Genomic DNA, 27,131 nt, shown 5'->3' on the forward strand with positions numbered 1-27,131 from the left:
TCTTGGTCTTCTTTGACATGATGGGCTGGAAGAATTAAGAAATACTGTTGAGCTGTGCAACTATTCACAAATTCCACCTTAGGCAGAAACACAGTGCACCATTGTCAAAAGCTGATAACAGACTGGCATACTCCACAACCAGCCTCAAGAAGTAGTGGCACCAGTAGGGTTGGGGAAGTTAGAACTAAATCATGAGTGTAGCAACCGTCAATTAGCCCTTATGGCTTAGTAATGTTCTAATTGTGCTGGTCAATTTGGGAGGATTATTTCGAAACTTATTTTATTCTTTGGTATTTTAAAAAATAAAATAAAAATATAAAAGACGAAAAAAATGCATAAATACAAATCAAAGGATTTGTTCCGTAAAATTTGGATTCAGTCAAAAGGCTGCACTCAAGGATCCAGAAGGCCACAGGTTCCCCACCCCTGGATGGGAGGTGAATTCCCGAGGTCGGGTCCTTCCCAGGGGCGGTGACGGCGCGTGGAGGGGCTCCGGTCCCCCTCCCCCACCCACTCCACTGGCCAGCGGCGCGCCCTGGCCGGAGGGTGGCAGGCGGCCGCATGCCCCGCGCCCCGCCCTGCCTGCCCATTGGCGGCCGCGGGAGGTCGGGGGGCGGGGAGAGACCGCGGCGCAGAAGCCCCAGCCCTCCCAGCACACGCGTCCTCCCCGCACTCGTGTCAGCACCTCCGGCCTCGCTGCAGCATGTTGCGCGCCGCAGCCACCCTCGGGCCCAGCTTGGGTCGCCGCCTCCTGTCGGCCGCCGCCACCCAGGCCGTGCCGGCCCCCAACCAGCAGCCGGAGATCTTCTACAACAAGGTGAGACCCCCCTCTCCGCCGCCCCGCCCCGCGCTTTGTTCTCTGGCCCGAGACTCCGCAGGCCTCGCGCCGCTGTCGGCCTCAGTTTACCCACTTGGGGCTCGAGAGGTTTGCTGTGGTTGGTCTTTACGCACACCTTCCCTTTCTCGTCCTGCGGGCGTTTTGGACCCTTCGCCGCCTCTGACAGCCCCAGTCCCTTTATCCCCCTGTGACTCTCATTCGTCTTAATCCAGCTTCGCTCGGTTTTCCAGCGCCGACTCCCCGGGTCGCGTCCTCCCCCAAAGGGCCTTGCCTTTCTGGCCTCTTGGTCTCCCCCGTGTCTGCGCAGGATCTCCACCATAACCCACCCAGAAGACGTGTCCGTCTAAGTCTCTGTTTGCAGGAACTTTTGTGTTTTCCTTGGTCATCTCTTTTCCCCCTGACTCATGCCCTCGGCCAAAGAGTTCAAAAGGAAAAAGTAGGAAAGGAGAGGTAATTTCCAGCCGAGATTCACCAGTTCACTAAGGCAGAGGCCAAGGCTGCTTCCTTGGCGGGGAACCGGGAAGAGGCCGAGGAGCTTGGCCTCCAGGGGCGTGGGTCCCAAATGGTTCCACTGCTTCTGAAGCTGGCTCTCTTTCACCAAACCAGGAAGGGGCTTTCCAGAATAAAACCCATTCCTGCGGCCGATTTCTTGCTCAATCAAGACTTTGGAATATACTTTTTTGCTCTTTGAGTTTGGGTAAAGTGGTGGCATTCACAGAAAGGGGAATTGGTTATGAAAGAGTTCATTTTGTTTGTGCAACAAGTGCAGTTGGCTGCCGTTTTCTGAGCTTCAGTCTTTTCTTCTGTAAAATGGGAAGGGGAGGTCGGAGGTCACATGTCTGGCTTGCACGGGCCCTCATCAATCAGACACTTAATAACAGCTTCTGTCCTCTGTGCACAGCCTTTGCGCTTGGTCCTGTTCTAAGCATCTACCTATTTTGTTGTTTAATTTAATCCTTACAACAGCCTCCTGGGGTAAGGACTGTAATTATATCCATTTTACAGATGAAAGAGGTTTAGTGACTTGCCCAAAGACCAAAGTCAGTGGCAAAGTTAGGGCTGATGTCTAGACTCCCAAGAGTAAGCTTCTAACCAGAACATTCCATGGTATGCTGCAACTTTGTGGAGGAATAAAGGGACCACCGATGCTCTGTGGTTATTGCTGATACAGGACGCTGTGGAGCCAGCTCCTAGCCCACTGCTTTCAACAGTACACCTGCTTGTCTGGCCCTGAGTGTTGCTGCAGATTTGCACACAGGTGACAGCCAAAGGCACATCTGGGTGATTTTAAGGAATTTTACAAAGGTAATTTTCAAGAGAGTAAAAAAAGATAAAATAAAATGTCCTTTGCATAACACAAACCAAAAATGCAGCAGCTGTTTCTCCTTTGGTAGGCTATTTAACCCAGGAGTTCATGCTTGGAAGACTGAACATCAAAAAGATCTAGCAGAAATGCCCTCAAGGGAGAGGCGCCAGCACTCTTGTGGCCACAAGATCTGATTAAGATCTTCATCCTTTGTGCTCACGTGGAGGTGAGGTATCTGGGTCCAAGTGTGCACCCAGGCCTGGTGGATAACGCGTCCTGTTCTCCAGATTTACTCTGGGGGTGTAGGCTTGGAGGGGCAGAGTGAATTCTTCCTGCAGCTGCTTTTCTGTTTTTTTTTTTTTTTTTTTTTTTTTGAGACAGAGTCTCACTCTGTTGCCCGGGCTAGAGTGAGTGCCGTGGCGTCAGCCTAGCTCACAGCAACCTCAAACTCCTGGGCTTAAGCGATCCTACTGCCTCAGCCTCCCGAGTAGCTGGGACTACAGGCATGCGCCACCATGCCCGGCTAATTTTTTGTATATATATATTTTAGTTGTCCATATAATTTCTTTCTATTTTTAGTAGAGACGGGGTCTCACTCTTGCTCAGGCTGGTCTCGAACTCCTGACCTCGAGAGATCCACCCGCCTCGGCCTCCCAGAGTGCTAGGATTACAGGCGTGAGCCACCGCGCCCGGCCTGCAGCTGCTTTTCTTTATCAGATCGTCTGAGATCTTAAAAGTAACACATGCTCACGGTATAAACATGCAAAGTAATGACATCAAACTCTCTGCAGACCCCACTGCGGTCCTTCCAAGAGCAGTCTTAACAGGTGGGAGTGTAATTTTGCAGACACTTTGTTTGCACTTATTAGAGTGTGAGAGCACAGGAGGAAGAAAGAGAGAACAAGAACAAGAGAGAGCAAGTAAGCAAATGCACCAGAATTTTTTTTTTTTACATGAATGAGATGCTACCACTTTCGTTCTGAAGCTTTCTCTCGTTGAATGATGTGTCTGGATTATCACTCTGAGTACATTCTTATTTAATTCTTTCCAAGGACTCCAAAGCATTCCACTCTGTGGCAGCACCATGTTGGAACTGGCCCCTCCTAATTAAAGCTCCTTGGGCTGTTTCCAGTGTTGCCTTGTTGCAGACTCCACTGGCAGGAGCGCCAAGGCCTCTTACCAGGGGCTCTGGGTACAAACTATACTTGGATGTTTCCCTGGGAGGTTATTGGTTCCTTGAAGTTCAGTGAGCTGTTCTGGTTTCTCAAAAAGGAGCTACTAGGTTGGCTTCAAAGTTGCTTCTGCAGGTGCTGGGTTTTCTCTCCCAAGGGCATTTGGGGGATTGTGGGCTCTTGGGAGGAAGTTGCTTTTCAAGTTGGTCAGTCTCACCTAGATGGGGGTAGGGGGTGGGGAAACAGTCACTTCCTTGGATTTCTCAACCCAGAAGAGGTTTTGTGGAGTGGTTTGGCCTACCTTCCTGGTGTCCTCTTGCCTCTACTTGTCTTGGGTGGGGCCACAGGGTAGGTAAACTTCTTGGTTGGGTTAGAAAGATTCTGGGATGAGTTCTTCCCCCAGCAGGGACCTGTAGGGGGAGCTGATGCTGGTCAGGCTTCTGGAAGAGTGATATTTCTCATCCTTGGCAAGTTTTGGGGATACACCTGTGTCAATGAAACTGATTTTCAATTTTCATTCTTTTTTTTCTCTGTGACTTGGAGAGTAATTAAGATCTGGAAAGACAACTCAAAGGAAAACCCAAGGGACTTATAGTTTCAGCAAAGTAATCCCTCTGGCTGGGGCATGGTTAATAATTTCATCTTCAACACCATCATATTTGTCAATAATAACGAAGAAGAGAATGTTGTGCGACACCATTTCAGAGTGTGTGCCACTCAATAGTTAGTGAGACCTTGGGAAGGTTCATTAATTCAAAGACATTTCCTGTTCATTCCCTGTGCCAATGAACAAAGCAGACCAGAATCCCCACTGCATCCTAGGAGGTGGAAAAAGGTAAATAAGTGACTTGCATAGTATGGCACAAGGTGATTAGTGCTATGGAGAAAAGTAAATCAGGGAAGAGGAGAAGCGTGTGCAGGGGTAGACTCTGCCTCAGCTGCCTCATCTGTAAAATGGGGTAAAATCCCATTTACATCATAGGGTTGCTGTGAGGACCAAACAGGGTGATGCTTATTCAGCCCTAGGCAGTGCCTGGCTCATGGCCACTGGCGCCTCCATATTTATTGCAGCCTTAAATGAGATACTTTGAGCTTACAGTATAATGGTGATAAAACTGCATTTGATGTGGGTGCTGTTGTATTTATAGTTTGTTTCCTGAAGGAGTGAACTAGGTTGTGGTAAAGTTGAATGGGAGTTTGGGGTGAATTAAACTTGTACCTTTATTCTTAGTCTCTTGACCACAGCACTCAGAAACTAAAGAGAGAACTGACAAAAAGGCAATGAAGAAAGGGTCTCTCCCTATACTGAATTTTCTGATGACAAAAGTCATACATACTCAGTACAAAAAGTCAAGCATCACAGAAGTCTCCAAGGTAGAACTCATTTGGAAGTACATGCAGGCAGGTGTTATACACATATTCATTGCAACATATAATAGTTTATAGCAGCAGAAATATAGGAAATAAGCCAGGCTGGGCTCCCAGGAAATCGATGACCAACCTGTGTTACAGTGATAGGAATAACTCTATGCATGGAATAAAGAATTAGCTGGATCTGTATGAATAATAATATAGCTCAAGAACAATGTTTCACGGGGGAAAATGTCCAGCACTCTGAACACTATGAAACCAACTACAACTGCACTAACCAAACTTTATTTTTTTATTTTTATTTTTTGGCTTTATTTTTATTTTTTTTTTTGAGATGGGGTCTCGCTGTGTTGCCCAGGCTGGAGTGGAGTGGCTATTCACAGGCGAGATCCCAGTACTGATCAGAACAGGAGTTTTTTTTTTTTTTTTTTTTTTTTTTTTTTTTTGTTGAGACAGAGTCTCACTTTGTTGCCCAGGCTAGAGTGAGTGCCGTGGCGTCAGCTTAGCTCACAGCAACCTCAAACTCCTGGGCTTAAGCGATCCTACTGCCTCAGCCTCCCGAGTAGCTGGGACTACAGGCATGCGCCACTATGCCCGGCTAATTTTTTTTCTATATAGATTTTTAGGTGTCCATATAATGTCTTTCTATTTTTAGTAGAGACGGGGTCTCGCTCAGGCTGGTCTCGAACTCCTGACCTTGAGCAATCCACCCGCCTCGGCCTCCCAGAGTGCTAGGATTACAGGCGTGAGCCACCGCGCCCGGCCCAGAACAGGAGTTTTGACCTGCTCCGTTTCCGACCTGGGCCGGTTCACCCCTGCTTAGGCAACCTGGTGGTCCCCCACTCCCAGGTGGTTACCATATTGATGTCAAACTTAGTACGGACACCTGATTGGCACTACAACCCAGAACTCCTGTGCTCAAGGAGTCCTCCCGCCTCAGCTTCCTGAGTAGCTGGGACTACAGGTGTGCCACCGTGTCTGGCACCAAACTTTATGTTGAATATAAATAGACATATCTCCATATAAAATGTACAAGTACTGGAGGGAAAATACTGCTTGGTGTGAGGGTGGCAACTGCCTGAGTGGGCAGGGCAGGATAGGGAACAGTGCTTTTGGGTAGTGATGAAAGGGGACTCTGGCTTTATTGAAATGTTTTATTTCTTTAAAACTTAGTACCCTGCGAGCAAACTTTTTTTCCTTTTTTTTAGAGACAGGGTCTCACTCTGTCACCCAGGCCAGAGTGCAGTGGCAGGATCATAGCTCACAGCAGCCTCCAACTCCTGGGCTCCAGCAATCCTCCTGCCTCAGCCTCCCAAGTAGCTGGGACTACAGGTGTGCACCACCACACCTGGCTAATTTTTTCTAATTTTAGTAGAGACGGGGTCTTGCTGTGACTCAGGCTGGTCTTGAACTCCTTTTTTTTTTTTTTAAATTTTCCCATTGTCAGAAGATAATAAGCCATGATGGTCTTGAACTCCTGACCTCAAGTGATCCTCTCACCTTTGCCTCTCAGAGTGCTAGGATTACAGGTGTGAGCCACCGTGCCCTGCCTGTTTAGGAGGATTTTTAAGAGCCTTTGTAAAAAGAGATTTAGGCAACCCAGATTCTCACTGGGCCCCACCTTAGTTACTTCTGCTTGTAATAACAAGTTGTTTTTTTTTGTTTTGTTTTTTAATCGGAGAACATAAATTGCATTCAATACCTCCTGCCTGCCCAGGATCTGTGGGGCAGATTCCGAGCTATAGGTGACTGGGCTATAATAATGCTGTGGTATTGAGGTCAAGTTGAGTATGGAATGTGGGTGTTGTATGTATTCCTTCATCCAATAGTCATGATTATTGATTACTTATTATCTATTAGGCCCTGTACTGAGGACTTTTACCTACATTTTCCCCTTTCATCCTATCAGCCACTCTATAAGCCAGATCTTGTTGCTGTCCCATCTTTCAGGTGAGGAAACTGAGGCTCAGGGAGGTCAAGTTCACAGTAAGTTAGAAGTTTGACCCCGTGCTTCAAACTGAGCTCTGCCCACCTCTGCCACTCGAGCCCTTAGGCACAGACTGTGCTGCCTCACGACCAGACTCTGTCGGGCAGACAAAGATGTAAATATTTAAGGGAAAATTGAGTCAAAGTTTGAAATCAGAAAGGAGGAGCCATGTTTGTATTGTTCACATTTGTATTCCTGGCACCTAGCACTGGGCTTGGCATAGGATTGCTGTTCAGTACAGTAAATATTTATTGAATGTTCGAATGGTTGCCATTTATGAAACCATGTTTACAATTTTGTGCTCCAGGCCTGAGGGAAAGGGTTGCTTAATGGCAGCCCAATATTTCCACTCAACAGGGCCTTACTGCAAAGTATTTGGGCGCTTATGTGAGTGGGAACGTGGGGACACACAGTGGGTGGTGAAATTGGCCAGGGGAAGGCAATCATGGCAAGGTAGAGGTTGCTGCCGCTTTGAAGCTGTGCCTGCCTGGCAGACAGTCTGCAGTAGCATCAACCCTCCTGACTTGGAAGTGGTGAAAGTCCAAGAATGCAGAGCCAAAGGTCCTGGGTGTGGGGGAGCGGAGGGGAGGGCCAGGGTCGAGTGCCAGGATGTCTCAGCAAGCCTGGGGAGATGACTGCACTGGGGCTTCAGCTGTCTTGCCCCCCATGCCTATGCTGCCCCAGCTTCCGAGCCCCTGTGGCCCCCACCATGACCATGTCTTTGCCCAGCCTGGAAAACAGATATCCTTTAACTTAGCAATTCTCATTTTTACCCAGTAATCTGCCCCAGGTTTGCAGAAACACATGTAAAATGATGTTTGCTGCTACTTAGGAGGAGTTGAAGTGGGAGGATTGCTTGAGCCAGGAGTTCAAGGCCAGCTTGGGCAACACGTTTGCTGCAGCAATGTTGCTAGAATAGCCATTAGTTGTCTTAAAAGTGCATTTGCAGGAAATGGTTAAATAAACTGTAGTCTGTCCATATTGAGGAATGGTATGTTGCTTCAAATAGTGAGGCAGATCTGCCTGTGGAATAATGTCCAAGATAAATTGTTACTGAGAAGAGCAAGTTAGGAAATGGCAAGTCTGTTAGCCCCACTCAGAGTGGACACTGCTGTGTCTGTCCTGCTCTCCTCTGTTCCCTGGGGCCGAGCACAGTTCCTGGCACACAGGAGGTGGACTGGAGAGCCCCCTGCTCTCCCTTCACCCCTCTTTGCAGCCACATGGGTCCTTTCAGGGCCCCCTGCCCTGAGCTTGTCCTTGCCGTTGCCCTGCAGGAACCTCCTTAATGGCGCCATCTGACCCCTAGTTGCTAACTTGGTTTGCGTGTTGACTGTGCTTCTCCTCGCCAAGACCTCAGCTCCAAGGCGCCATGACTCAGCTGTTTGATTAGTGCCTGGCATGGTGCTGCCTGTCAGTTAAAACTTATCGAGTGCGTGAATGAATGAATCCAACTTTTACAAAACGAAGTGAGAAGTACGTGTTAAAATGTGTAGAAATTAGAGTATTTTCATGGAAAAGCTTTGTGCATTTTGCTTACAGTCCAGTTTCAAAGTGGCAACTCCTCACATCTTTCTACTTCTAGAAACTATAAAGAGGAAGTGTGAGCTAGGAGGACTGCCCCCACCTCCCCGCCAAGGGTGATGGAATTAAGCATGTTATGTAAGTCAAGCTTTGGGTTTCACTCCAGGAGGTTATGAAGCATTTGGCCTGGAGTCTGCCCTTGTGTTGATTTAAGAGAAGTTGCTGTGAAACTCTGCTCTCTTGAGGCAGAGCTTTGGCAGAGGCTCAGCGTGGGAATAGTTCCTGCCCTGGCCTCTCTGTCAAGGAGGGGAGACCACTGAGTCTGGCTCTAGGAGAAGAGAAATGGGAAATTAGACCAGAGGAAGTTTCCAGGGTCCTGCTAGGCAAACTCAGGTTTATCTTATCAGTTGAGAGGTGAGGATAGATTGTTGAACATTTGGCCTGATTCAATGGTGAAGAGTGACTGAGAAAATTCAGGGCTTTGGAAGCAAACAGGATCTAAATCAGAGGCTTGACTGGTGCCCTGCCCAGGGAGGAAGGGGTGGGGTGGTGGGGGTTTAGCCAGATTGGCCCATCTGTCCCAGCCACCCCCTGATCTTTGCAAAATAAAGTTAAAACTTTCAGCACAAATTAATTTAGTATGCTGCTGTGCAGGGAACAGCACAGGCAGAGGTGTACAGACCCGGAGAGTTGCAGGATCTAGGGCAACATCGTGGTAACCTACTGTGGGTGGGGTCCTAGCTCAGGAGCTGTACATCAGCCCCCAGAGGTATTCAGTGAAGAATCCAGAAAGGGACAGGATTTGCCCAGAGTCACAGTGTGTGAGAAATAGAGTCAGGATTCAAGCCCAGATCTGTCTGGCTTTGAGGTTGGTGCCTTTTACAATATCCAGAATAAAAATGTGAAATCAACCTTAACGGTGCAGTAAGTAAACCATAAAGATGGAGATTCTGGAATAAGAGTTCTGACCTCCTTGAAGGCAAACTTGGGCTACGATGAGAGGTTGGAGTTTTAAGAAGTGGGCCAAGAGCACAGGCCCAGGAGTCCCCAAGACCTGGGTTCCAATCCTGACTCTGCGCTCACTGCTCTGTGACCTTGAGCAAGTGGCTTGACCTCTGCTGTGCCCAGCATCCTCCCTGTGAAGTGCAGAGGATGAAGTTCATCTTCTAGGTTTACTATGAGGTTTAAATGGGAACAGTCCAAGGTCATTAACTGGTACGGGGGCTGCCCGTAATGAGTATCTAGCTGTGCTAGCTGTTTCTGTGACATGCAGGTGGCTGAGTGGATATTCTCCTTGGGGGGGCAATGAGACCAACCAAACCCCCCCCAACCCCCTCCAGCCTGGCATTCTGCTGCACTCTCCACCCTTGCTGACTCTGGATGCCTCAAGTAAGCCAGCAGGGGGAGCAAGGGAGGGATGCCCACAGTGGGTGCCTGTGAGTGCCATGCACTCCTGACAGGGTGTGGGCTCTGATCTCCTGGCAGCCCTGGGAGCTTCCCTCTCCTTCACATTTACCAGGAGGAGGAGGAGGCCGCTTCTCAGAGGGGAGCACGTGTGCCCAGGGCCCTCTGCTCAGGCATGGCAGAGTCAAACTTGAACTTAGGTGCAAAGTCTGCCTGGCTTCAAACCTGAGCTCTTTTTTGCCATGCCCATGCCACCACACCCCGGCCAACCTCCACCACTGGAAATGACCCAGCCCTCTTCCAGTGGGAAGAAACAAAAATGTTATTTGCCTAAAAGTGAATGATCAATAGACTAATATGATACCACACAAACATGTTTCCAAATATCTGGTTAACGTTTACCCACGTTCTGCCAAAGCCAAGAGCCTTTTATTGAGGGTGTACAGCTGCGGATTCCACCACAGAGAATGTGCAGAACAAAGTTCAGCCTGGGAACCTTACCCTGGCCAGCTCCTACCTGGCTCCTTACCTGGCCACTTGGTTACCGCCCCGCCATCGTCCCCGCATCAGGCACTTACTCCATGCTTGGTTCAGCACAGATACTTTGAAGCCTCACATACCACTTTATGAAGGTGGTACTGTGTGATTTCCATTGTACAGGTGAGGAAACAAAGACCCAGAGAAGTGAAGACTTTGCACTATGTGTCAAAACTAGGAGCGGCCGGGCACGGTGGCTCATGCCTGTAATCCTAGCACTCTGGGAGGCCAAGGTGGGAGGATCCCTTGAGCTCAGGAGTTTGAGACCAGCTTGAGCAGGAGCAAGACCCTCTCTCTTCTAAAAACAGAAAAAAATTATCTGGGCGTGGGTGCGTGCCTGTCATCCCAGCTACTCGGGAGGCTGAGGCAGGAGGATCACTTGAGCCCAGGAGTTTGAGGTTGCTGTGAGCTATGATGATGCCACTGCAACTCTAGCTGGGGTGACAGAGGGAGACCCTGTGTCAAAATAAAAACAAAAACAAAAAACAAAACTAGGAGCAAAAGAGCCCGGGTTCATTCAAATCTTGTCTGAACCTCTGCTCTTGACTGCTGAGCCAGGCACCCCTTCCCGGGCCCTGTTATGAGCCAGGCTCCACGCTTCACATGGTGGCTTGGTCTTGTTCATGGTCCTAGACTCTGGCCTGGAGTGACTGCAGATGACCCCCTGAGGTTCCAGGCCAGGGCCAGGCCATGATGGGATGCCGGGGCCAAAGAGACCCCTTGAGGAAGGCAGGCAGAGAGCCAAACGTCCTTCCCTTCACCGCACTGTGGCCTTTGCCCCAGTGCTGGTGAAGTGACTGTGGACCCCCTTACCTGCCAAGAAACAAGTTTCCCAAGCCTGAAGAGAACAGCTTGCTGGGAGGTCTCTTCTCTGCTCTCCTCTGAGACTATTGCCTGGTTCCTGGGAGCAGAGGGCAAACTTTCGTACTTTATGAAGCACCTTTGGCAAAGACTCTTCTCTGAGCAAATGAAGAGGCTTCCACCTCCCTGACATTGGCCCCTTGAGGAATGAGGTCTTTCCCCACACTTGGCTTGGTCCTTGTTAATACAATAGCAATGACAATGATGGCCTGGTCTGAATTAGGAGGCAGATGCTGACCTGAGGGCTTCACGGACCGCCCTCCTCCCTGACCCCATCTCCTGTCCCCTCCTGGTTCACCAGTAACTCTGGCCCCCATTGTTTTTCCTCAACCACCCAGACGTATTCATGTCCCAGAACCTTTGCACTCACGTTCCTGCTCTTCCCTCCCTTCCTTATTGTGGGAGGCTCCTTTCATCATTCAGGACTCAGGTCAAAGGTCTGCTCCTCGGGAAGGCCCCAACCCGACCCAACCCCGTAGTCACTTTCTCTGGATCCTGTTTTTCTCCTTTGCATTTAACACTGCAATCTGAGGTTGTCTTGTGTATTTGATTGCTTTTTTATTTTCTGTGCCCAGCAGAAAAGACAGCACCCTGAGAGCAGGGGCTTGGTTGGTTTCTGTCTCCACTATGTCCTCAGCCCTAGAGCATACCTGACCCATCGCAGGTATTCACTAAACATGTGCTGAATGGATGAAAGAATAATCTAATTCAGTTCTTGCGACAACCTTGTACAGTAGTGTAGCAGAATAAAGGTGACTGCAAATTCTTTGTTACTGCTCCCAGGGAGAGGGGGAGGCTCTCTCTTCTACCTGAGAATCTGGACTGGGCCTGTCACTCACTGTGACCAACAGAATCTGGTGTCAAAAATGAGGCCATGTGACTTCTGAAGGTAGGTCTTAGGAAGCCTTTCATCTTCCACCTGGGCCTTTTGGAACGCTTTCTCTGGGGAAGCCAGCAGCCTGTGAGAAGTCAGACTAGCCTGAGTCGGCTGTGCAGTCAGGAAGCCCAAGCAGTCACGTGGTGCCAGACTACAGAGTGGAGACACCATCTTGCACATCCAGCCCCATCGAGTTCAGATGAGTCTGGCCCCAGCTGCCCTCAGAATTGCGGCCACACAAGCAAGCCCTGCCCAGCTGAACCCAATCAGGGGACATAACTGTGAGAGATTATAAATCGTTTTAAAGCACCGAGTTTTGGAGTGATTTGTTATACAGTGGTAGAGAACTAGAATAGGTAGAAACATTCTCTTCACTTTTCAAAGAAACCAAGGTACTTACTGAAAGGTCAAATGACTTACCTAAGGTCACTGGGTGGAGTTTGGGAATTCCAGCGTAGATTGTCTGGGAGGCTGCTGCTTTTCATTTCTTGGCCACACTACTCTGAGGCTAATTCCTGTTTGTTCTGATCTTTTTTTATAATAAAAATTGGTGGTCAGTATTAGGTTGAGAACGGGTTCTGAGCACTTCTTTCCTTCTCATTGCAGATCTTCATAGACAACGAATGGCATGACGCCGTCAGCAAGAAAACATTCCCCACGGTCAATCCGGCCACTGGAGAGGTCATCTGTCAGGTAGCTGAAGGGGACAAGGTGAGAGCTGATGACTTACCTTAGGGCAGGGATGGGTTTGTTTTTTATTTTCTGTTTTCGTATGGTTGAAATGTTACCATGTGCATGTATTACTTTCACAACTAAGATATGCCAACAAAAATTTTGGTAAATGAGCTGGACGTGGTGGCACACCCCTGTAGTCCCAGCTGCTTGGGAGGCTGAGGCAGGAGGATCGCTTGAGCCCAGGGGTTTGAGCCTGGCAATGAAGTGAGACCCCTGTCCCCAAACAAAAACAACACAAAAAATTTTGAGTAAGTAAATCAGCGGAGGGTTGATAATTCATATAGTGTGGAATTGTCAACTTGGAAAACATCTCCTTTCCAGACCTGGAAGTTGAAGGTCAGAGAAGGGAGATGCACAGCTAGATGGAGATCTTACTGAGTAGAATTTGGGTCTCCTGAGATCTAGCTCTCGTGTTGGTTTGAATTATATATACTGGTAGGAACTAAAAAAAAGTAATAGTATGTTAAAAGTTTTTAAATTAGACTCTTAGGAAAAATATTTTATTTTTTTTTAATAAGAAGGGCATGAAAAATAATTCAAGAATGCTTCCTGCCCTCTGCTTTAAGACAGTCCTTTACATTTATGTGTTAGGCCTTGCCTCCTTTGCCAAAAGCAAATATGAATATTTTTTTGGTTCAGAGGGTGGGCTATGGTAAATGTGTTTAATATGGATGAAAACCGTGTTCCCTGCCTCCTGATTCACATCTCTTGATGTACAAAATGCTGGCTGTGTTGATTCCTACTTCCCCAAGGAGTGGGACACTGGTAAAACCTGTATTTGTTGGAGAATGCCAGTCATCTTAGAAAGTTCATTTTTGCTGGCCTTCTTTCCTTAGGACTCAAATTCTAAATACTTTCTATGTACTGACCCCTGGGTGCCTCTCCCTCCAAAACTCTTAGAACCTGTCAGGATTCTTGTTCCCACCCCAGCTTCTGGAAGAGAGAGAAAAGGTGGTGTTATTCAGCCCTGTCGCTGAAATCTGCAGTTTGGGAGGTGGAGCCCTGCCTACGGGGCTAGGAGGACTGTTCTGGGGCAGATTTCCTGCGCAGCTGGGTGCTGGCTGCCCTCTGGATGTGTCTCCCAGCGAGAAGTGAGGTATTCGGAGGTGGTTATTGCTGAGAAGTCCTGAGCTGCCTCCGTGGGTGTTTTCTAGGAGGATGTAAACAGGGCAGTGAAGGCTGCCCGGGCCGCCTTCCAGCTGGGCTCACCCTGGCGCCGCATGGACGCGTCCTACAGGGGCCGGCTGCTGAACCGCCTGGCCGATCTGATCGAGCGAGACCGAACCTACCTGGCGGTGAGTCCTCAGCCCTCTTTCGCCCTCAATTCCCACGTGGTGAGTGGGCTTGTGGCATCCTGTGAACACATCCTGGGACACATTGCTGACATGTGACTATTCAGAATGGCATAGAATGGACACCTTTGGGGTATACCTTATACCGACCAGAGGGGCCTCTCAGTGTCTCCTCTGATGCCTGGGTTTGGCTAAGAAAGGTGGAGTCTGGGGCGAGGGAGAAGAGCTATGCTAGGGAGGCCCTCCCAGGAGAGAGACCCCAGGGATGGACACCTCTCCCTGAGCCCCTCCATGGTGGGCCTTCTCCCTGCAGGAGGCAATGCCTTCCCCTCCCCGATCCGTCATGCACATAGCAGTCAGAGTGAACCTTCCAAAAGGCAAGTTATACCATGGCACTCTACTCTGAAGCCTTGCATGGCATCCTGTATATTTAGGTTAAAGTCCTCAGCAAGGCCTACAAGACCCTGCCTGGTGTGGCTCCATCACCTGGGTCATGCTGGACTGTGGCGTCACACCTGACCCAGCTCCTCACCAGCCTTCCCTCTGCACCTGCTGCTCCCTCCGCCTGGGTGCTCTTTGCCCAGGTGCCTCCTACATGTCCTTCAGGCTTTAGCCTAAAGGGCTCGTCTCCGGTTGGAGTTTCTAGACGGGGCTGGGCAATCTGGCCTTCTCCTTTTGAGCTAGTGCTCTTCACACGTGTGATTGATGACTTGTGTCATCATTCACAGGCTCTTTGCTCTGTAAGCTCCATGCTCTGTATTCCTAGCACCTGGATCTGGCAGGGAGTGGAAGCTAAAAGAATGGTATTTGTGAAAGGACTGAGTGAGAAGTTGGTGCCTCCTGCCTCCCTTCCTCTTCCTCCCTGCCTTTTCAGAGGCCAGGGCAATGGCCCAGAAATGCCCACGACATTCAGTGGCACAAAGGGGACTCTCACCCTTGGCTTCCACCAGCCCTTGTCAGTCCAGGCCTCAATGCAATTTATCAGCCTGTTTGCTTCGTTTCATTCCTGCATCAACATGTCTCTGCCGATCTTGTTCTCTTCTCAGGCCCTGGAGACCCTGGACAACGGCAAGCCTTATGTTATCTCCTACCTGGTCGATTTGGACATGGTTCTCAAATGTCTCCGGTACCGGTTCAAGTTTCCTGTTCTGTGTTCCGGCAGTGCCAAAGGGGAGGGAACGCTGTTGGGAGGTAGAAATTGAATTACAGAAATGCAAGAGAATCACAGGAGTTAGAGAAGGCTTACTCCATTTACGCTCCATCTCGTGGGAAAATCCCTCCATATCAAAATGTGGCTTAGTCCTAAACATTTTCTCTTTCTTCTTAAGTCACTTTTGGTAATTTACGTGTTACTTGGAACTTGTCTGTTTTATCTTGGTTATCTAATTTGTGGGTGTACAGTTCATAATATTCTCTTACAATCCTTTTTATCTCTGTAAGGTCTGTAATAATGTCTCCATTTTCATTTCTGCTTTTGGTTATTTGAGTCTTCTCGGTTTCTTAGTCTGGCTAAAGGTTTGTCAAGTTTGTTAATGTTTTCAAAGATCCAGACTTTTGGTTTTGTTGATTCTCTCTGTTGTATTTCTATTCTCTATTTTGCCTATGTCTGCTCTAGTCTTTATTACTCCCTTCCTTTTGCTAGCTTTGGGTTTAGTTTAATCATAAACCTTCTAATGATGTTTTGTTAGAGTCCTTGGGATGCAGGTAACATAAACTGACTCAGCCCAACTTAGGCAATACAGAGAGTCAGGGGACCGCGCATCCAAAAGGCGAATGGGTCTCATTCACCCTGCTGTCTTGCTTCATTCTTTTCTCAGCTACACATGGACTCTTTGAGGTCCAGTCTTTGTGTTGGGACCTAGCTCTCCACCTTGCTTCTGCACACTGATTCCAGCCAGACTAAGCTGCAGTCTCCTAGTCCTAATGCCAAATTCCTGGGGAAGGGACCCTGAGTGGCTGGCCTTGAGTCTGAGTGGCTGTGGTCAGGGTGGACAGACCATTGTGCAAATAATGGCTGCTCCCCTGTGACAGGTGGACAGAGGTGGTGGGGAAGAAGCAGTGCCAGGAAAGGAGGGTTGGACAAAAAAAACAGTAGTCATCCTTGACAATGGGGTTGCTCAGCCAGGGTGGTCACGTCTCCCAGAGGACAGCGGGCAACGTCCAGAGACAGTCTTGGTAGTCTTGACTGCAGGGCAGGGGTGCTACTGGCATCTAGCGGGTGGAGGCCCGGGATTCTGCTACACATCCTATAGTACACAGAACAGCCCCCACAGTGAAGAATTTTCCAGCCCCAAATGTCAGTAGTGCCGAGACCAAGAAACCCGCTCTGCAAGGATGCCCTAAAGAGAGCAGCCTGGTGAATCTTGGGCAAAGCCTTCCTGAGTTTTAGCAATTACACCTTAGTGCTGATGAAATAACTGTTCTGAGGCATGCAAAACACAGACTGTGTCTGTGCAGATATGAGGGGAAGGAAACAGCAATGTCCAGACTTGCATAGATTGGCAACTCCCGGGCTCGCTTCTCTCCAGGGTCACAAACCCATGTTCAAACCCAGGTCACCTTGACCCCAGGCTAACCTTGCCAGACACCACTCATTTTGGAAATCTTCTTTTACCTCACACACTTCATTGTTCCCTTGTCTTTCATTTTTCCTGCTTCCCTGAACACGTAACTGTTATAATACTATAAATACATCGCTGTTTCTTTTCCCCAGTTCTGGTTTGCTGTGCTTTTCTGTCACTTGTGTCCCTGTGTGTCTAGATAACGAGCTTCACAAGAGGTGGGGCCCAGTGGGTGGTTTCTGTTTGTCTGGGATTGTCCAGGCTTGGGACAGGGCCCTGCACACAGGAGGTGCCAACTGTCAGATGGGGCCACAATTCCCCACCAGATTTGATCCATGGTGCTCAGATGCTTGTGTGTGGTGCTGGGCTGGTATAACAGTCACATTTTAATAAATCTGGATGTTTATTAAAAATACTGATTTATGGGCCAGGTCCAGTGGCTCACACCTGTAATCCTAGCACTTTGGGAGGCTGAGGTAGGAGGATCACTTGAGGCCAGGAGTTTGAGATGAGCCTGGGCAACATAGCAAGATCCCCAACTCTTTTTTTTTTTTTTTTTTGAGACAGCGTCTCACTCTGTTGCCCAGGCTAGAGTGAGTGCCGTGGCGTCAGCCTAGCTCACAGCAACCTCAAACTCCTGAGCTCAAGCGATCCTCCTGTCTCAGCCTCCCGAGTAGCTGGGACTACAGGCATGCACCACCATGCCCGGCTAATTTTTTCTATATATATTTTTAGCTGTCCATATAATTTCTTTCTATTTTTAGTAGAGATGGGGTCTCGCTCTTGCTCAGGCTGGTCTCGAACTCCTGAGCTCAAACGATCCGCCCACCTCGGCCTCCCAGAGTGCTAGGATTACAGGCGTGAGCCACCGCGCCCGGCCAAGATCCCCAACTCTTAAAAAAAAAAACTATCTGGGCACAGTGGTGCCTGCCTGAGTCTCAGGTATATGGGAGACTGAGGCGGGAGGATCTCGTTAGTCCAGGACTTAGAGGTTACAGTGAGCTATGATTGGGCCTGGGTGACAGAGCAAGACCCTATCTATAAAGAAGAAAAAAAATACTGATTTCTAGACATCAGCCCCAGAGAGCCAGTTTGAGTAGGTTGGAAATGGACCTCTGGGATTTGGTGGATTTTTGACAAGCATCCTATGTTATTCTGAGGTGTAGAGTTTAGCTACTTAGAGTGGATAACTGTGACCCTAGCAGTCATTTAAGTCTTTCTGGGAATAAGCCAAAAGCAAAGGGAGTTATCAGAAAGACCCACTTGGACCAATCTGAGTCTTCTCTTTCTGCCAGGATTTGCAGGGGTTCCTGACAGTCACTGATTAAGGCTTTACTTTGCTCTCTCTCTCTTTTTTAAAGGTATTATGCCGGCTGGGCGGATAAGTACCACGGGAAAACCATTCCCATCGATGGGGACTTCTTCAGCTACACTCGCCATGAACCCGTGGGGGTGTGCGGGCAGATCATTCCAGTGAGTGCCGGCTTCTCTGGGAGGGCCGTGAGATTCAGCAGTCTTGCCCAGGCTCCTCGCAAATGTGGAGGTTCAGGGGTAGCCCGCATAGTGGTTGAGAAGATGGGCTCTGACAAAGCCAGCTTGGGTTCTTGTCTGAGCCCTGCTACTCGCGAACTCTGTGACCTTGGGCAAGTCCCCTGTCCCCCTAAGCCTCAGTTTCCCCATCTGAAGAGTGGAAATGAACATAGTACCTGTCTTAGAGAGGTAATGATTAGGGCTTAGCACGGTGCCTTGTACAGAAAAGCACTAATAAACATGAGTCACTATCATCACCACCCACCACCTGCCTAGTCCATCCGTCTTAAACCTATAGTCAAGGTGTGGGGGATGCACGTGGTTCAGAACTTGCTGCTGCTGCTGCTCTATGGCACTTTCTGCTACCCAGTTTAGTAGCTCTCTGAGGGAAGGCCTGGATCTCAGGGGTGGCTGTTATTGCAGTGGAACTTCCCGCTCCTGATGCAAGCATGGAAACTGGGCCCAGCCTTGGCGACTGGAAACGTGGTTGTGATGAAGGTAGCTGAGCAGACGCCCCTCACCGCCCTCTATGTGGCCAACTTGATCAAGGAGGTATGTGGCTTCTTCCAGCCTTGACCTCTAAATGCCCTTGTTTGGGCTTGCTCTAAAGGAGTTCTGAGGAGGGACCTCAGAGGTCCCACACGGGGGTGTCGGTAGAGCCCCAGTCACCATACATGAACCAAGGTGGCTCCCCCACCTGTTTTCTACATTGGGCTTCATTGCAGGATCCCCTGCGAAGAGTGAAAACCATCGTTCTAAGGGAAAGCTGTAGCAGAGGGGCAAGCCACAGGAAACAGGCTGCTTGGCCGTGCCGTTGAGAACTCCTGTGTAGTACCCCATAAAACTGACTTCTGCTCACGTGTGTCCTCGGCACACTGTCTTAGCCTCTCTGGGAAGGGGTGTATTCCCCTCTTCAGGCCCTTGGAACACGAGGGTGATGCACAGTGTCCCCTGGCTGTTTGCTCCCAGGCTGGCTTTCCACCTGGCGTGGTCAATATTGTTCCTGGATTTGGCCCCACTGCTGGGGCTGCCGTCGCCTCCCACGAGGATGTGGACAAAGTGGCATTCACAGGTTCCACTGAGGTAAGGCATCCCTGGGACCTCAAGCTTTTGGTGTGTTTGGCTCAAGCTCCCACCGTCCTCAAAGGATGATGCATTCAGGGGAGCCCTGGGTGTGGTGTGGAGGGTCTCTCCCCTGAGGACCTGCCCCTGAATAGCTCTGGTGAGGGCCCTGGAGGTCCTGGAGGGATGGGGCCGGGTTGACCCTTTGTGGTTTGGTTGCCACTCTTGCTGCTGAGGGGAGGACCCGGCATCCCGTGTGGAATAAGGAGGCTGGGACTGGCTACACTAAAGCCCAGAGCTGACCGCCTGCCCCATGTCAAAGCACCGTGGTGGTGCCAGGCTCCTTGACCGGCACTGCCATTGTGGTTAAAGACTGTGGGCTTCAGAAAGACCTGAGTTCAAATCCTGACCTTCCCGTTATGACATGGGTCGATTCACTGGATGTCTTTGAGGCTCTGTGACGGTGGCAGTATCTGTGTGGTAGAGACAGTATGGACGGGGCAAAGGGGAAGATAATAGGCTTTGAAGTCAAACTGAGCATGGCTCACCAGCTGTGCAGCTTCAGGCAAGTCACGTAGCCTCTTGAAGCCTCCATTTCCCCATCTGTGAAGTGGGGATAGTAACTGTACCCATCTTGCAGGACTGGCGTGAAGGTGAGATAAAGCTTACAAAGTGTCTAGCCCAGAGTGCTCGATGAGTGAATGAGTGACCGGATGAGGGGTATAGTTACGCTGCTCTCTACCAGACACTGGGGAGACAAAGGCAAATTAAGATGTGATTCCTTAAACATGATTAACTGCTTGAAAACAGGGACAGAATTCCTTCTAAAGACATAAACTTTTTCCTCTCCCTGAAATCTTGGAAGGTGTCATCGCGTGACTTCTGAGAAGGAAGTGTGAGCTTCAGGCAGTTCCACCTGCCATAAGGACACCTTCAGACATTCAGTCTGCACGTAGGGATGGCGGCTCTGGGGAGGGCAGAGCGGTGGCCAGGATAACGTGGTCAGGTTCTGTGCTTAGTCACCGCCTAACTTGATGCCGAGAGGTGATGATGAGAATCTCACAGAGCGGGTGGTTTCCTGGTGGGGATACCTGTGTTCATTCAGCAAATGAGCACAGGGAGGCTTTGTGCCGGGCTGTGGGAAGCCCACAGTGAGGCAGTGAGAAGCGCCCTGCCACGCTGCACAGAGCCTGGTGTGCTCAGGGGCGACTCTCCGGACATCGCGCGGAGAAGGCTGGGTTGGGTAGCAGGTCTGAACTGGTGCTGGAATCAGCTGCCCGAGTATGGATTCTGATCTCACATTTACCAGCTGTGTGACTTCGGGCAAGTGACTTGACCACTCTGGGCCTCAGCTCCCACATTTGTAAATCAAGAAGAGTCGCCCCCACTCCCCAGGTCATTATGAGGATCAAATTTAACACAAAGCGTTTAGCACAGTGCCTGGCACATAGGCCGTGCTTAGTGTGCAGAAGCCACACAACGATGACTCTGTTTGTATTGCTGTGGTCATTGTCATCCCAAAAGCTCAGAGGGTGGGGCAGCTCAGTGAACAGCTAGATTTGGTGGACTCTCCAGGTCTCCTATAATCCGGGTACTTGCCCAAGTTTTGGGGTGCTCTCCTCTGGGTCTGTGTAGTTTTTGGCTCCCCCTCGCTGAAAGCTGGTCTCAGTTTCTGTTCCCTGTAGATCGGCCGGCTAATCCAGGTTGCTGCAGGGAGCAGCAACCTCAAGAGAGTGACTCTGGAGCTGGGGGGCAAGAGCCCCAACATCATCATGTCTGATGCTGACAGTAAGTGTCGGGCTGGAGGGCAGTCCCACTCACTCCCGCCGTCATTGGCACCCAGCAGCATCGGTTTCTGCCGGGCATTGGGCCTCAGGGTGACGGCCAGACTCTAGCACAGTCTGGCCTTGGCTTCTCCCCCGGCTTCTCCCTTGGGGTTCCCTTGGGTCCAGCCTGCATCCAGCTGTGCTGCGCCCCTGCTTTCTGACTAGACCACCCTGCTGCCGTCACGTCCTTTGTCCTGGTCTGTAGGGGGCTCCCAGATTGGTCCTCCTCCCTGTGTCTGTCTGTGGCACCAGCAGGCGCCAACCCTGATGGTGGTGGGAACAGGCTATATGGGGAGGTGACCACTGGGGCCAGGGTCTCCCTCTTCTCACTGGCACCTTTCTGTCCCCTGTCCCCTCCCTGCAGTGGACTGGGCTGTGGAGCAGGCCCACTTTGCCCTGTTCTTCAACCAGGGTCAGTGCTGTTGTGCCGGCTCCCGGACCTTTGTGCAGGAGGACGTTTACAACGAGTTCGTGGAGCGGAGCGTGGCCCGGGCCAAGTCTCGAGTGGTCGGGAACCCCTTTGACAGCAAGACGGAGCAGGGGCCGCAGGTGAGCCAGGCAGCTGCAGAGTGGTCTTGGTGTCCATGGCTAGCACGAGAAGCATAAAGGGCCTTGGGCTTGGAGCCAGGTGGGACTGGGTTCAAGTCTCAGCTCTGCCACATCATGGCTCTGTGCCCCTGGGAAGCCAAATTCCCTCTCTGAGCCTCCATCTCCCGGTCCCTGAGGCCTGCTCTGCCTCATTCACGGGGTGGCTGCAAGTGGAAATTAATCCTGGAAGCACATGTAAATTGCACATATATAACAAATACCAGGAGTGTCTGCAAAAGGAAAGGTGTGTTTCCTGGACCTTGGCCATCCGTAAAAACACATCTCCCAGGAGACACAGTTGTGTCAACCGTGGTTGTCTCTGGGGAGAGGGCTGAGGGCCATGGTATGAGTAGGACAGGGACTTTATTTCACTTTATGTTCTTCTGAGCTGCTTCCTTATTTTCATACTATGATCATGTGTTCATTTTAATCAGTAAAACTAGTACGAAAAATAATTATAATAAAAGTAAATCCCGTGCCCATCACCGCCACCTCCTCTCCCACTTGGGTCTGTATTCCAGCGATGTCCTGGGCTTGCTCCTTGTAGGGCCTGTGCTGGCTCCTCCAGCCACACCCTCCCATGGGCCCAGGGGTCACAGCGCCAGGGATGTACCTGCCCTGGCCCTGGCCAACCTTTCTAGACCTCTCTGGTCTCTGCACTCCTAAGGGTGCTCTGCACTGCTGGTGTCCACTCCCCAGGCTCTAGGGCTGGCCAGGGGCAGCCTGCCCCCTTTTCCTCAATTAGTTGACTTTATTTATTTTTTATTTTTTATTTTTTTTTGAAACAGAGTCTCGCTCTGTTGCCTGGGCTAGAGTGCCGTGGCGTGAGCCTAGCTCATAGCAACCTCAAACTCCTGGGCTCAAGGGATCCTCCTGCCTCAGCCTCCCAAGTAGCTGGGACTATAGGCACACGCCACCATGCCTGGCTAATTGTTTATATATATTTTTAGTTGTCCAGCTAATTTCTTTCTATTTTTTAGTAGAGATGGGGTCTTGCTCTTGCTCAGGCTGGTCTCGAACTCCTGAGCTCAAATGATCCGCCCACCCAGAGTGCCAGGATTATAGGTGTGAGCCACCTCGTTCGGCCTAGTTGACTTTATTTTTTAGGATGGTCTTAGGTTTACAGAACACGTAAGCTGAAGGCACACAGAGTGCCTATGTACTCCCTTGCACCTCCCTCCTCTCCCAGTTTCCCTTTTATTAACATCTTGCATTTGTGAGCATTGAGGAGCCAATATTGATATGTTTTAATTAGAGTCCAGAGTTTACATTACGGGTCACTGTTCGTGCTGTGCATTCAGCGGGTCTGACAAATGTGTAATGATGTGTACCCACCATTCCAGTATTGCAGAGAACAGATTCACTGTGCCAAACCCCTGTCCTCCACCCATCGCTCCCTCCCTCCCATTCCTTCTACCAGGGTAGGTAACATCACTACCCCTCAGCATTAGTGTCTTTTCTTACTGTTTTAATTTTTTGCTGATCTCGTAGTTGAAAAATAAAAATGGATCTGATATGGATGAGGAGGTTGAGCCTTTTTTGTGTCTTATGTTTGTTCGTCCTATGTCTTTCTTCTTCCCACCCTGCTTATTCATGACCTTGGCCCATCTTCCAGCTGTCTTATTGCCTGCGTGAGTCTAAGCCTGACGCCTAGGAAGGGTCTGAACCCAGCCTTCCCATAACTCTGGGCTCCTTCTCCTGCAGGTAGACGAGACTCAGTTTAAGAAGATCCTTGGCTATATCAACTCCGGGAAGCAAGAAGGGGCGAAGCTGCTGTGCGGTGGGGGGCCTGCTGCTGACCGTGGCTACTACATCCAGCCCACTGTGTTCGGAGATGTGCAAGATGGCATGACCATCGCCAAGGAGGAGGTCAGCATCTGGGCTAGCGCCCTGGGGAATGGTCCTGGGGGTGAGGAGAGGTGCATAGTTCAGTCTGGCATCTTGACTCCGTGACCCATCTGCTAGCTTTGGGCCAGATCTCGGCTCTGCCTAGAACAGGTTATTTACAGTTTACATCTGATCTTGTCACTCTCCTCTTCAGCCTGTATGGCCACCCGCTGTCTGGGAGAACAGCTAAATGCCCTAGCAGAGCCTTTGGGTTCTGGCCCTGAGAGCCATGAGTCTAGGAAGGAGTTGTCTAGCCTTCTGTGGCCTTCCTATACACGGTACTCACATTAGACCTAAGGGCTGACTCCCCATATAACGAGATGGCTTTGATGTTCCCCCTCAGTGCTCACTGTGAATGCAGGGCAGCAGCTCTAATTCATTTCACAAATATGAATACCAGGGCGAATGCCTGCTGTGTGCCAGGCTCCCTGCAGACCCTGAGCCACAGGTGCATCCAAGATGTGTCCTCTGCCCTCACAGAGCTCAGACCCGCTGCTCGTCCCCCAGCTGGGTTAAGCCCCTAGCAGCGCCACACAGGGAAAACCTGGTGATGCTGCCTCCTTTCATGTATAAGTCAAACTAAAGTAATGTTAAAATGCAAAGCCAGGGTAAGAAAGTTCAGCAGAATTCTTCCCTTTTCCCATCATGACTACTTGGATGCTTTTCTTTAAAATCTCAGATATCAGTTTCCAAGAAGGGCCGGAGCTGCCCTTTGCTCATGCCTGAAGTGCGTGATGCCCAACTTTCCGTCCTTACTCCAACCATGATCTCCTGGCTGTCCTCTCCCACCTCTGTCAGCACTCTCCAGTCCTGGAATCAGCCAGTTCTTTAAGGAGTTCCTTCTAGTGGAGAGTGGGATTTAGTGAGAATAGGCACTGGGTGTGTTTGTGCTGGGGTCTCCGTTTCCCTCTCTGTCCCTCACCTCACTCCAGTTTGGCCAGTTTCTGCTCGTGTTGTATCACAGCTTGGCTGTTACTTCTGCTAGTCCTTCCCTGACACTGTCTTCCCCAGCACCCACTCAGGCCCCTCTGGGCTGCCATGTCATCCCCTGCTCAGAGTGACTGCATTATGATCACTGGCTGGGGCACTATAACCCCTTACAACCAGTCCCCCCATGGTTGCCCCTGAGAGCAGTGACACCCCAACAGCAGCAAGCACACCTGCCACCCACACCTTGGTTTCTAAATACCCTTCTCCATGAAAAGAAACCAGAGTTCCTTAAGAAATGGCTCATTCCAGGGGCCGGGTGTGGTGGCTTATGCCTGGAATCCTAGCACTGTGGGAGGCCTAGGCGGGAGGATTGCTTGAGGTCAGGAGTTCGAGACTAGCCTAAGCAAGAGCGAGACCCCATCTCTACAAAAAACAGAAAACTTAGTCGAGCGTGGTGGCGCGTGCCTGTAGTCCCAGCTACTCAGGAGGCTCACTTGAGCCCAGGAGTTTGAGGTTGCAGTGAGCTATGAAGACACCACTGCACTCTGGCCCAGGTGACAGAGAACTCTGTGTCAAAAGAAAAGAAATAAAAAAAAATAATAATGGCTCATTCCAGGAATAGTGTGGGGAAAGCATAAGATAACCTGGAACATCTTGAGAGCAGAGACAACATTTTGCTCATAGTTGTTTCTTCAGCACCTAGCCCATGCCTTGCACCTAGATTATATTTGCTGTATGATTGACTTAAATTCTTTGACATTAAATCTATATATCACATGCAAATAACCTATAACTTACAGGACTGTTTAGAAATAAGATACTGTATCTAAGGCATGGGGCACATGGAAGGTAATCGCTCCCAGTTTGTTTCCTCTCCTTTGCCTTCTGGTGAGTTTGGTGGCTGTCATCTCCCTCTGGAACCCTCAGGGTATGTCTGGGGGCTCATCCCCACATCCGGTACCTGAGGTCCCAACCTCAACAGTGCGTGTTTCCATGTTGCCACACCCTCCTCCTCTATTCTCTCACCCCAGATCTTCGGGCCAGTGATGCAGATCCTGAAGTTCAAGACCATAGAGGAAGTTGTTGGGAGAGCCAACAATTCCAGTTACGGGCTAGCTGCAGCTGTCTTCACAAAGGACTTGGACAAGGCCAATTACCTGTCCCAAGCCCTGCAGGCTGGCACCGTGTGGTAAGAGCCTCCCACTGACCACTCAACCTAGCAGAGATTCCCCAAAGCCAGGGCCTTCTGGAATCCAGGGCTCACCATCCCAGAATTTGGGGAACTGGGGTCAGGTATGGTCTGGCCAATAGATTAGAGAACTCCTGCTTCCAGGAGATCAGACTCTCCAGTGCAGATGCCCCTGCAGCTCTCCTTGGGCAGGCAGCAGGGAGACTGGGGCAGGAGACCAGAGCTGAGGGTGCTTGTGGTTGTAATGCTGATTCTAAAAGTGCAGCACCTACTTCGTACCCACTAAAATGGCTGTAATTTTAAAAAACAGAAAATAACAAGTGTTGCTGAGTAGGTGGAGAAATCAGAACCTTCATATATCACTGGTAGGAATGGAAAATGGTGCCATCAGTGTAGAAAACCGTCTGGCAGTTCCTTAAGAAGTTAAACATGGAGCTAAAATATCGCCCAGCAATTCCACTGCCAGGTATATACCCAAGAGAGATAAAAACACACCTCCACATAAAAACGTGCACATGAATGTTCACAGCAGTGCTATTCATGACAGCCATAAGGTGGAAACAGCCCGGATGTCCATCAACAGATGCATGGATAAACGCAATGTGGACTATCCACGCACTAGAACACGATTCAGCCATAAAAAGGAAAGAAGTACCGATGCTGTAGCATGGATGAACCTTGAAAACAGGACACTAAGTGAAAGAAGACAGACTCAAAAGGCCACATACTGTATGATCCCATTTATATTAAATATCTAGAATAGGCAGATGCATAGGGATAGAAAGTAGATCAGTGGCTACCAGGGGCTGGAGGAGAGAGGAATGGGGAGTGACTGCTTATTTGGCACAGGGCTTCTTTTGCGGGTGATAGAAACATTCTGGAATTAGACAGTGGCGATGGTTGCACAACATTGTGAATATGCTATAAACCACTGAACTGTATACCTTAAAATGGTGAATTTTAAATTTAATTAAAATTTAATACTTTTTTTTTTACACTGAAAAAAAGGAAAAGCTTAGCACCTAATTAGCCAGATGATTAGTTCGAATTGTAAGCTGTTCTGTCCATCTGTGAGCACGTCATGAGGACGAAGATGACTTCGGGCTTTATCTCATGGGGCTTGCTTTGGATTCCTCTGTAGCTGGTTGTTACCGCAGGGCTACCCATCCATTTTTCCTCAGTAAGATTTTAGAGCAATGCAAGGAGTCCCAACAGTGATTTCTGCAATCTCATTTCAAATTACAGGGTCAACTGCTATGACGTGTTTGGGGCCCAGTCCCCGTTTGGCGGCTACAAGATGTCGGGGAGCGGCCGGGAGCTGGGCGAGTACGGTCTGCAGGCGTACACTGAAGTGAAGACTGTGAGTGCGGGGCCTGCCCTGGGTGCCACTCCTAGGCCTCTCCCTCCGGCTTGAGGCCATCAATATTTCTTACGATTATTACGATTATTATAATAATTTCTCTTTTTAAGCCCAAGAAGCTACAAGAGAGGGTAAAGACCCAGTCTCTGCTCTGTGCCTTTAGAAGTAACTAGGGATTTGCCCCCACCAGGCCTACGTGGTCATTTGCTACGTGGTCATTTTGCCAAGGCCTAAAAAGCAGGAAGGAGAGGAAGGACCCCAGTGGGCAGAAGCAGCAAGGAAAAGCTTCTAGTAAGA

The 27,131-nt window shown here is 49.8% G+C and overlaps 1 protein-coding gene across 2 annotated transcripts in view; it reads left to right on the forward strand.

The window, feature by feature from the left end:
* Window positions 1–646: 646 nt before the first annotated feature.
* The window catches only part of ALDH2 (aldehyde dehydrogenase 2 family member), a 28,526-nt gene continuing 2,041 nt past the window's right edge, over window positions 647–27,131 (forward strand). Inside the window, exons 1-12 of one of the 2 annotated variants that reach the window (XM_069497176.1) lie at window positions 647–817; window positions 12,481–12,585; window positions 13,764–13,904; window positions 14,948–15,027; window positions 17,824–17,935; window positions 18,416–18,544; window positions 18,962–19,075; window positions 20,740–20,842; window positions 21,245–21,429; window positions 23,173–23,337; window positions 25,317–25,474; window positions 26,720–26,834. In XM_069497176.1, the coding sequence (XP_069353277.1) occupies window positions 704–817; window positions 12,481–12,585; window positions 13,764–13,904; window positions 14,948–15,027; window positions 17,824–17,935; window positions 18,416–18,544; window positions 18,962–19,075; window positions 20,740–20,842; window positions 21,245–21,429; window positions 23,173–23,337; window positions 25,317–25,474; window positions 26,720–26,834 (1,521 nt within the window). In that variant the 5' untranslated portion in view covers window positions 647–703. The remainder of the gene's footprint in view (window positions 818–12,480; window positions 12,586–13,763; window positions 13,905–14,947; window positions 15,028–17,823; window positions 17,936–18,415; window positions 18,545–18,961; window positions 19,076–20,739; window positions 20,843–21,244; window positions 21,430–23,172; window positions 23,338–25,316; window positions 25,475–26,719; window positions 26,835–27,131) is intronic. The other variant, XM_069497177.1, reaches the window with a different exon arrangement.

Source organism: Eulemur rufifrons, chromosome 21 (genome assembly GCF_041146395.1).
Source record: "Eulemur rufifrons isolate Redbay chromosome 21, OSU_ERuf_1, whole genome shotgun sequence".
NCBI lineage: Eukaryota > Metazoa > Chordata > Mammalia > Primates > Lemuridae > Eulemur > Eulemur rufifrons.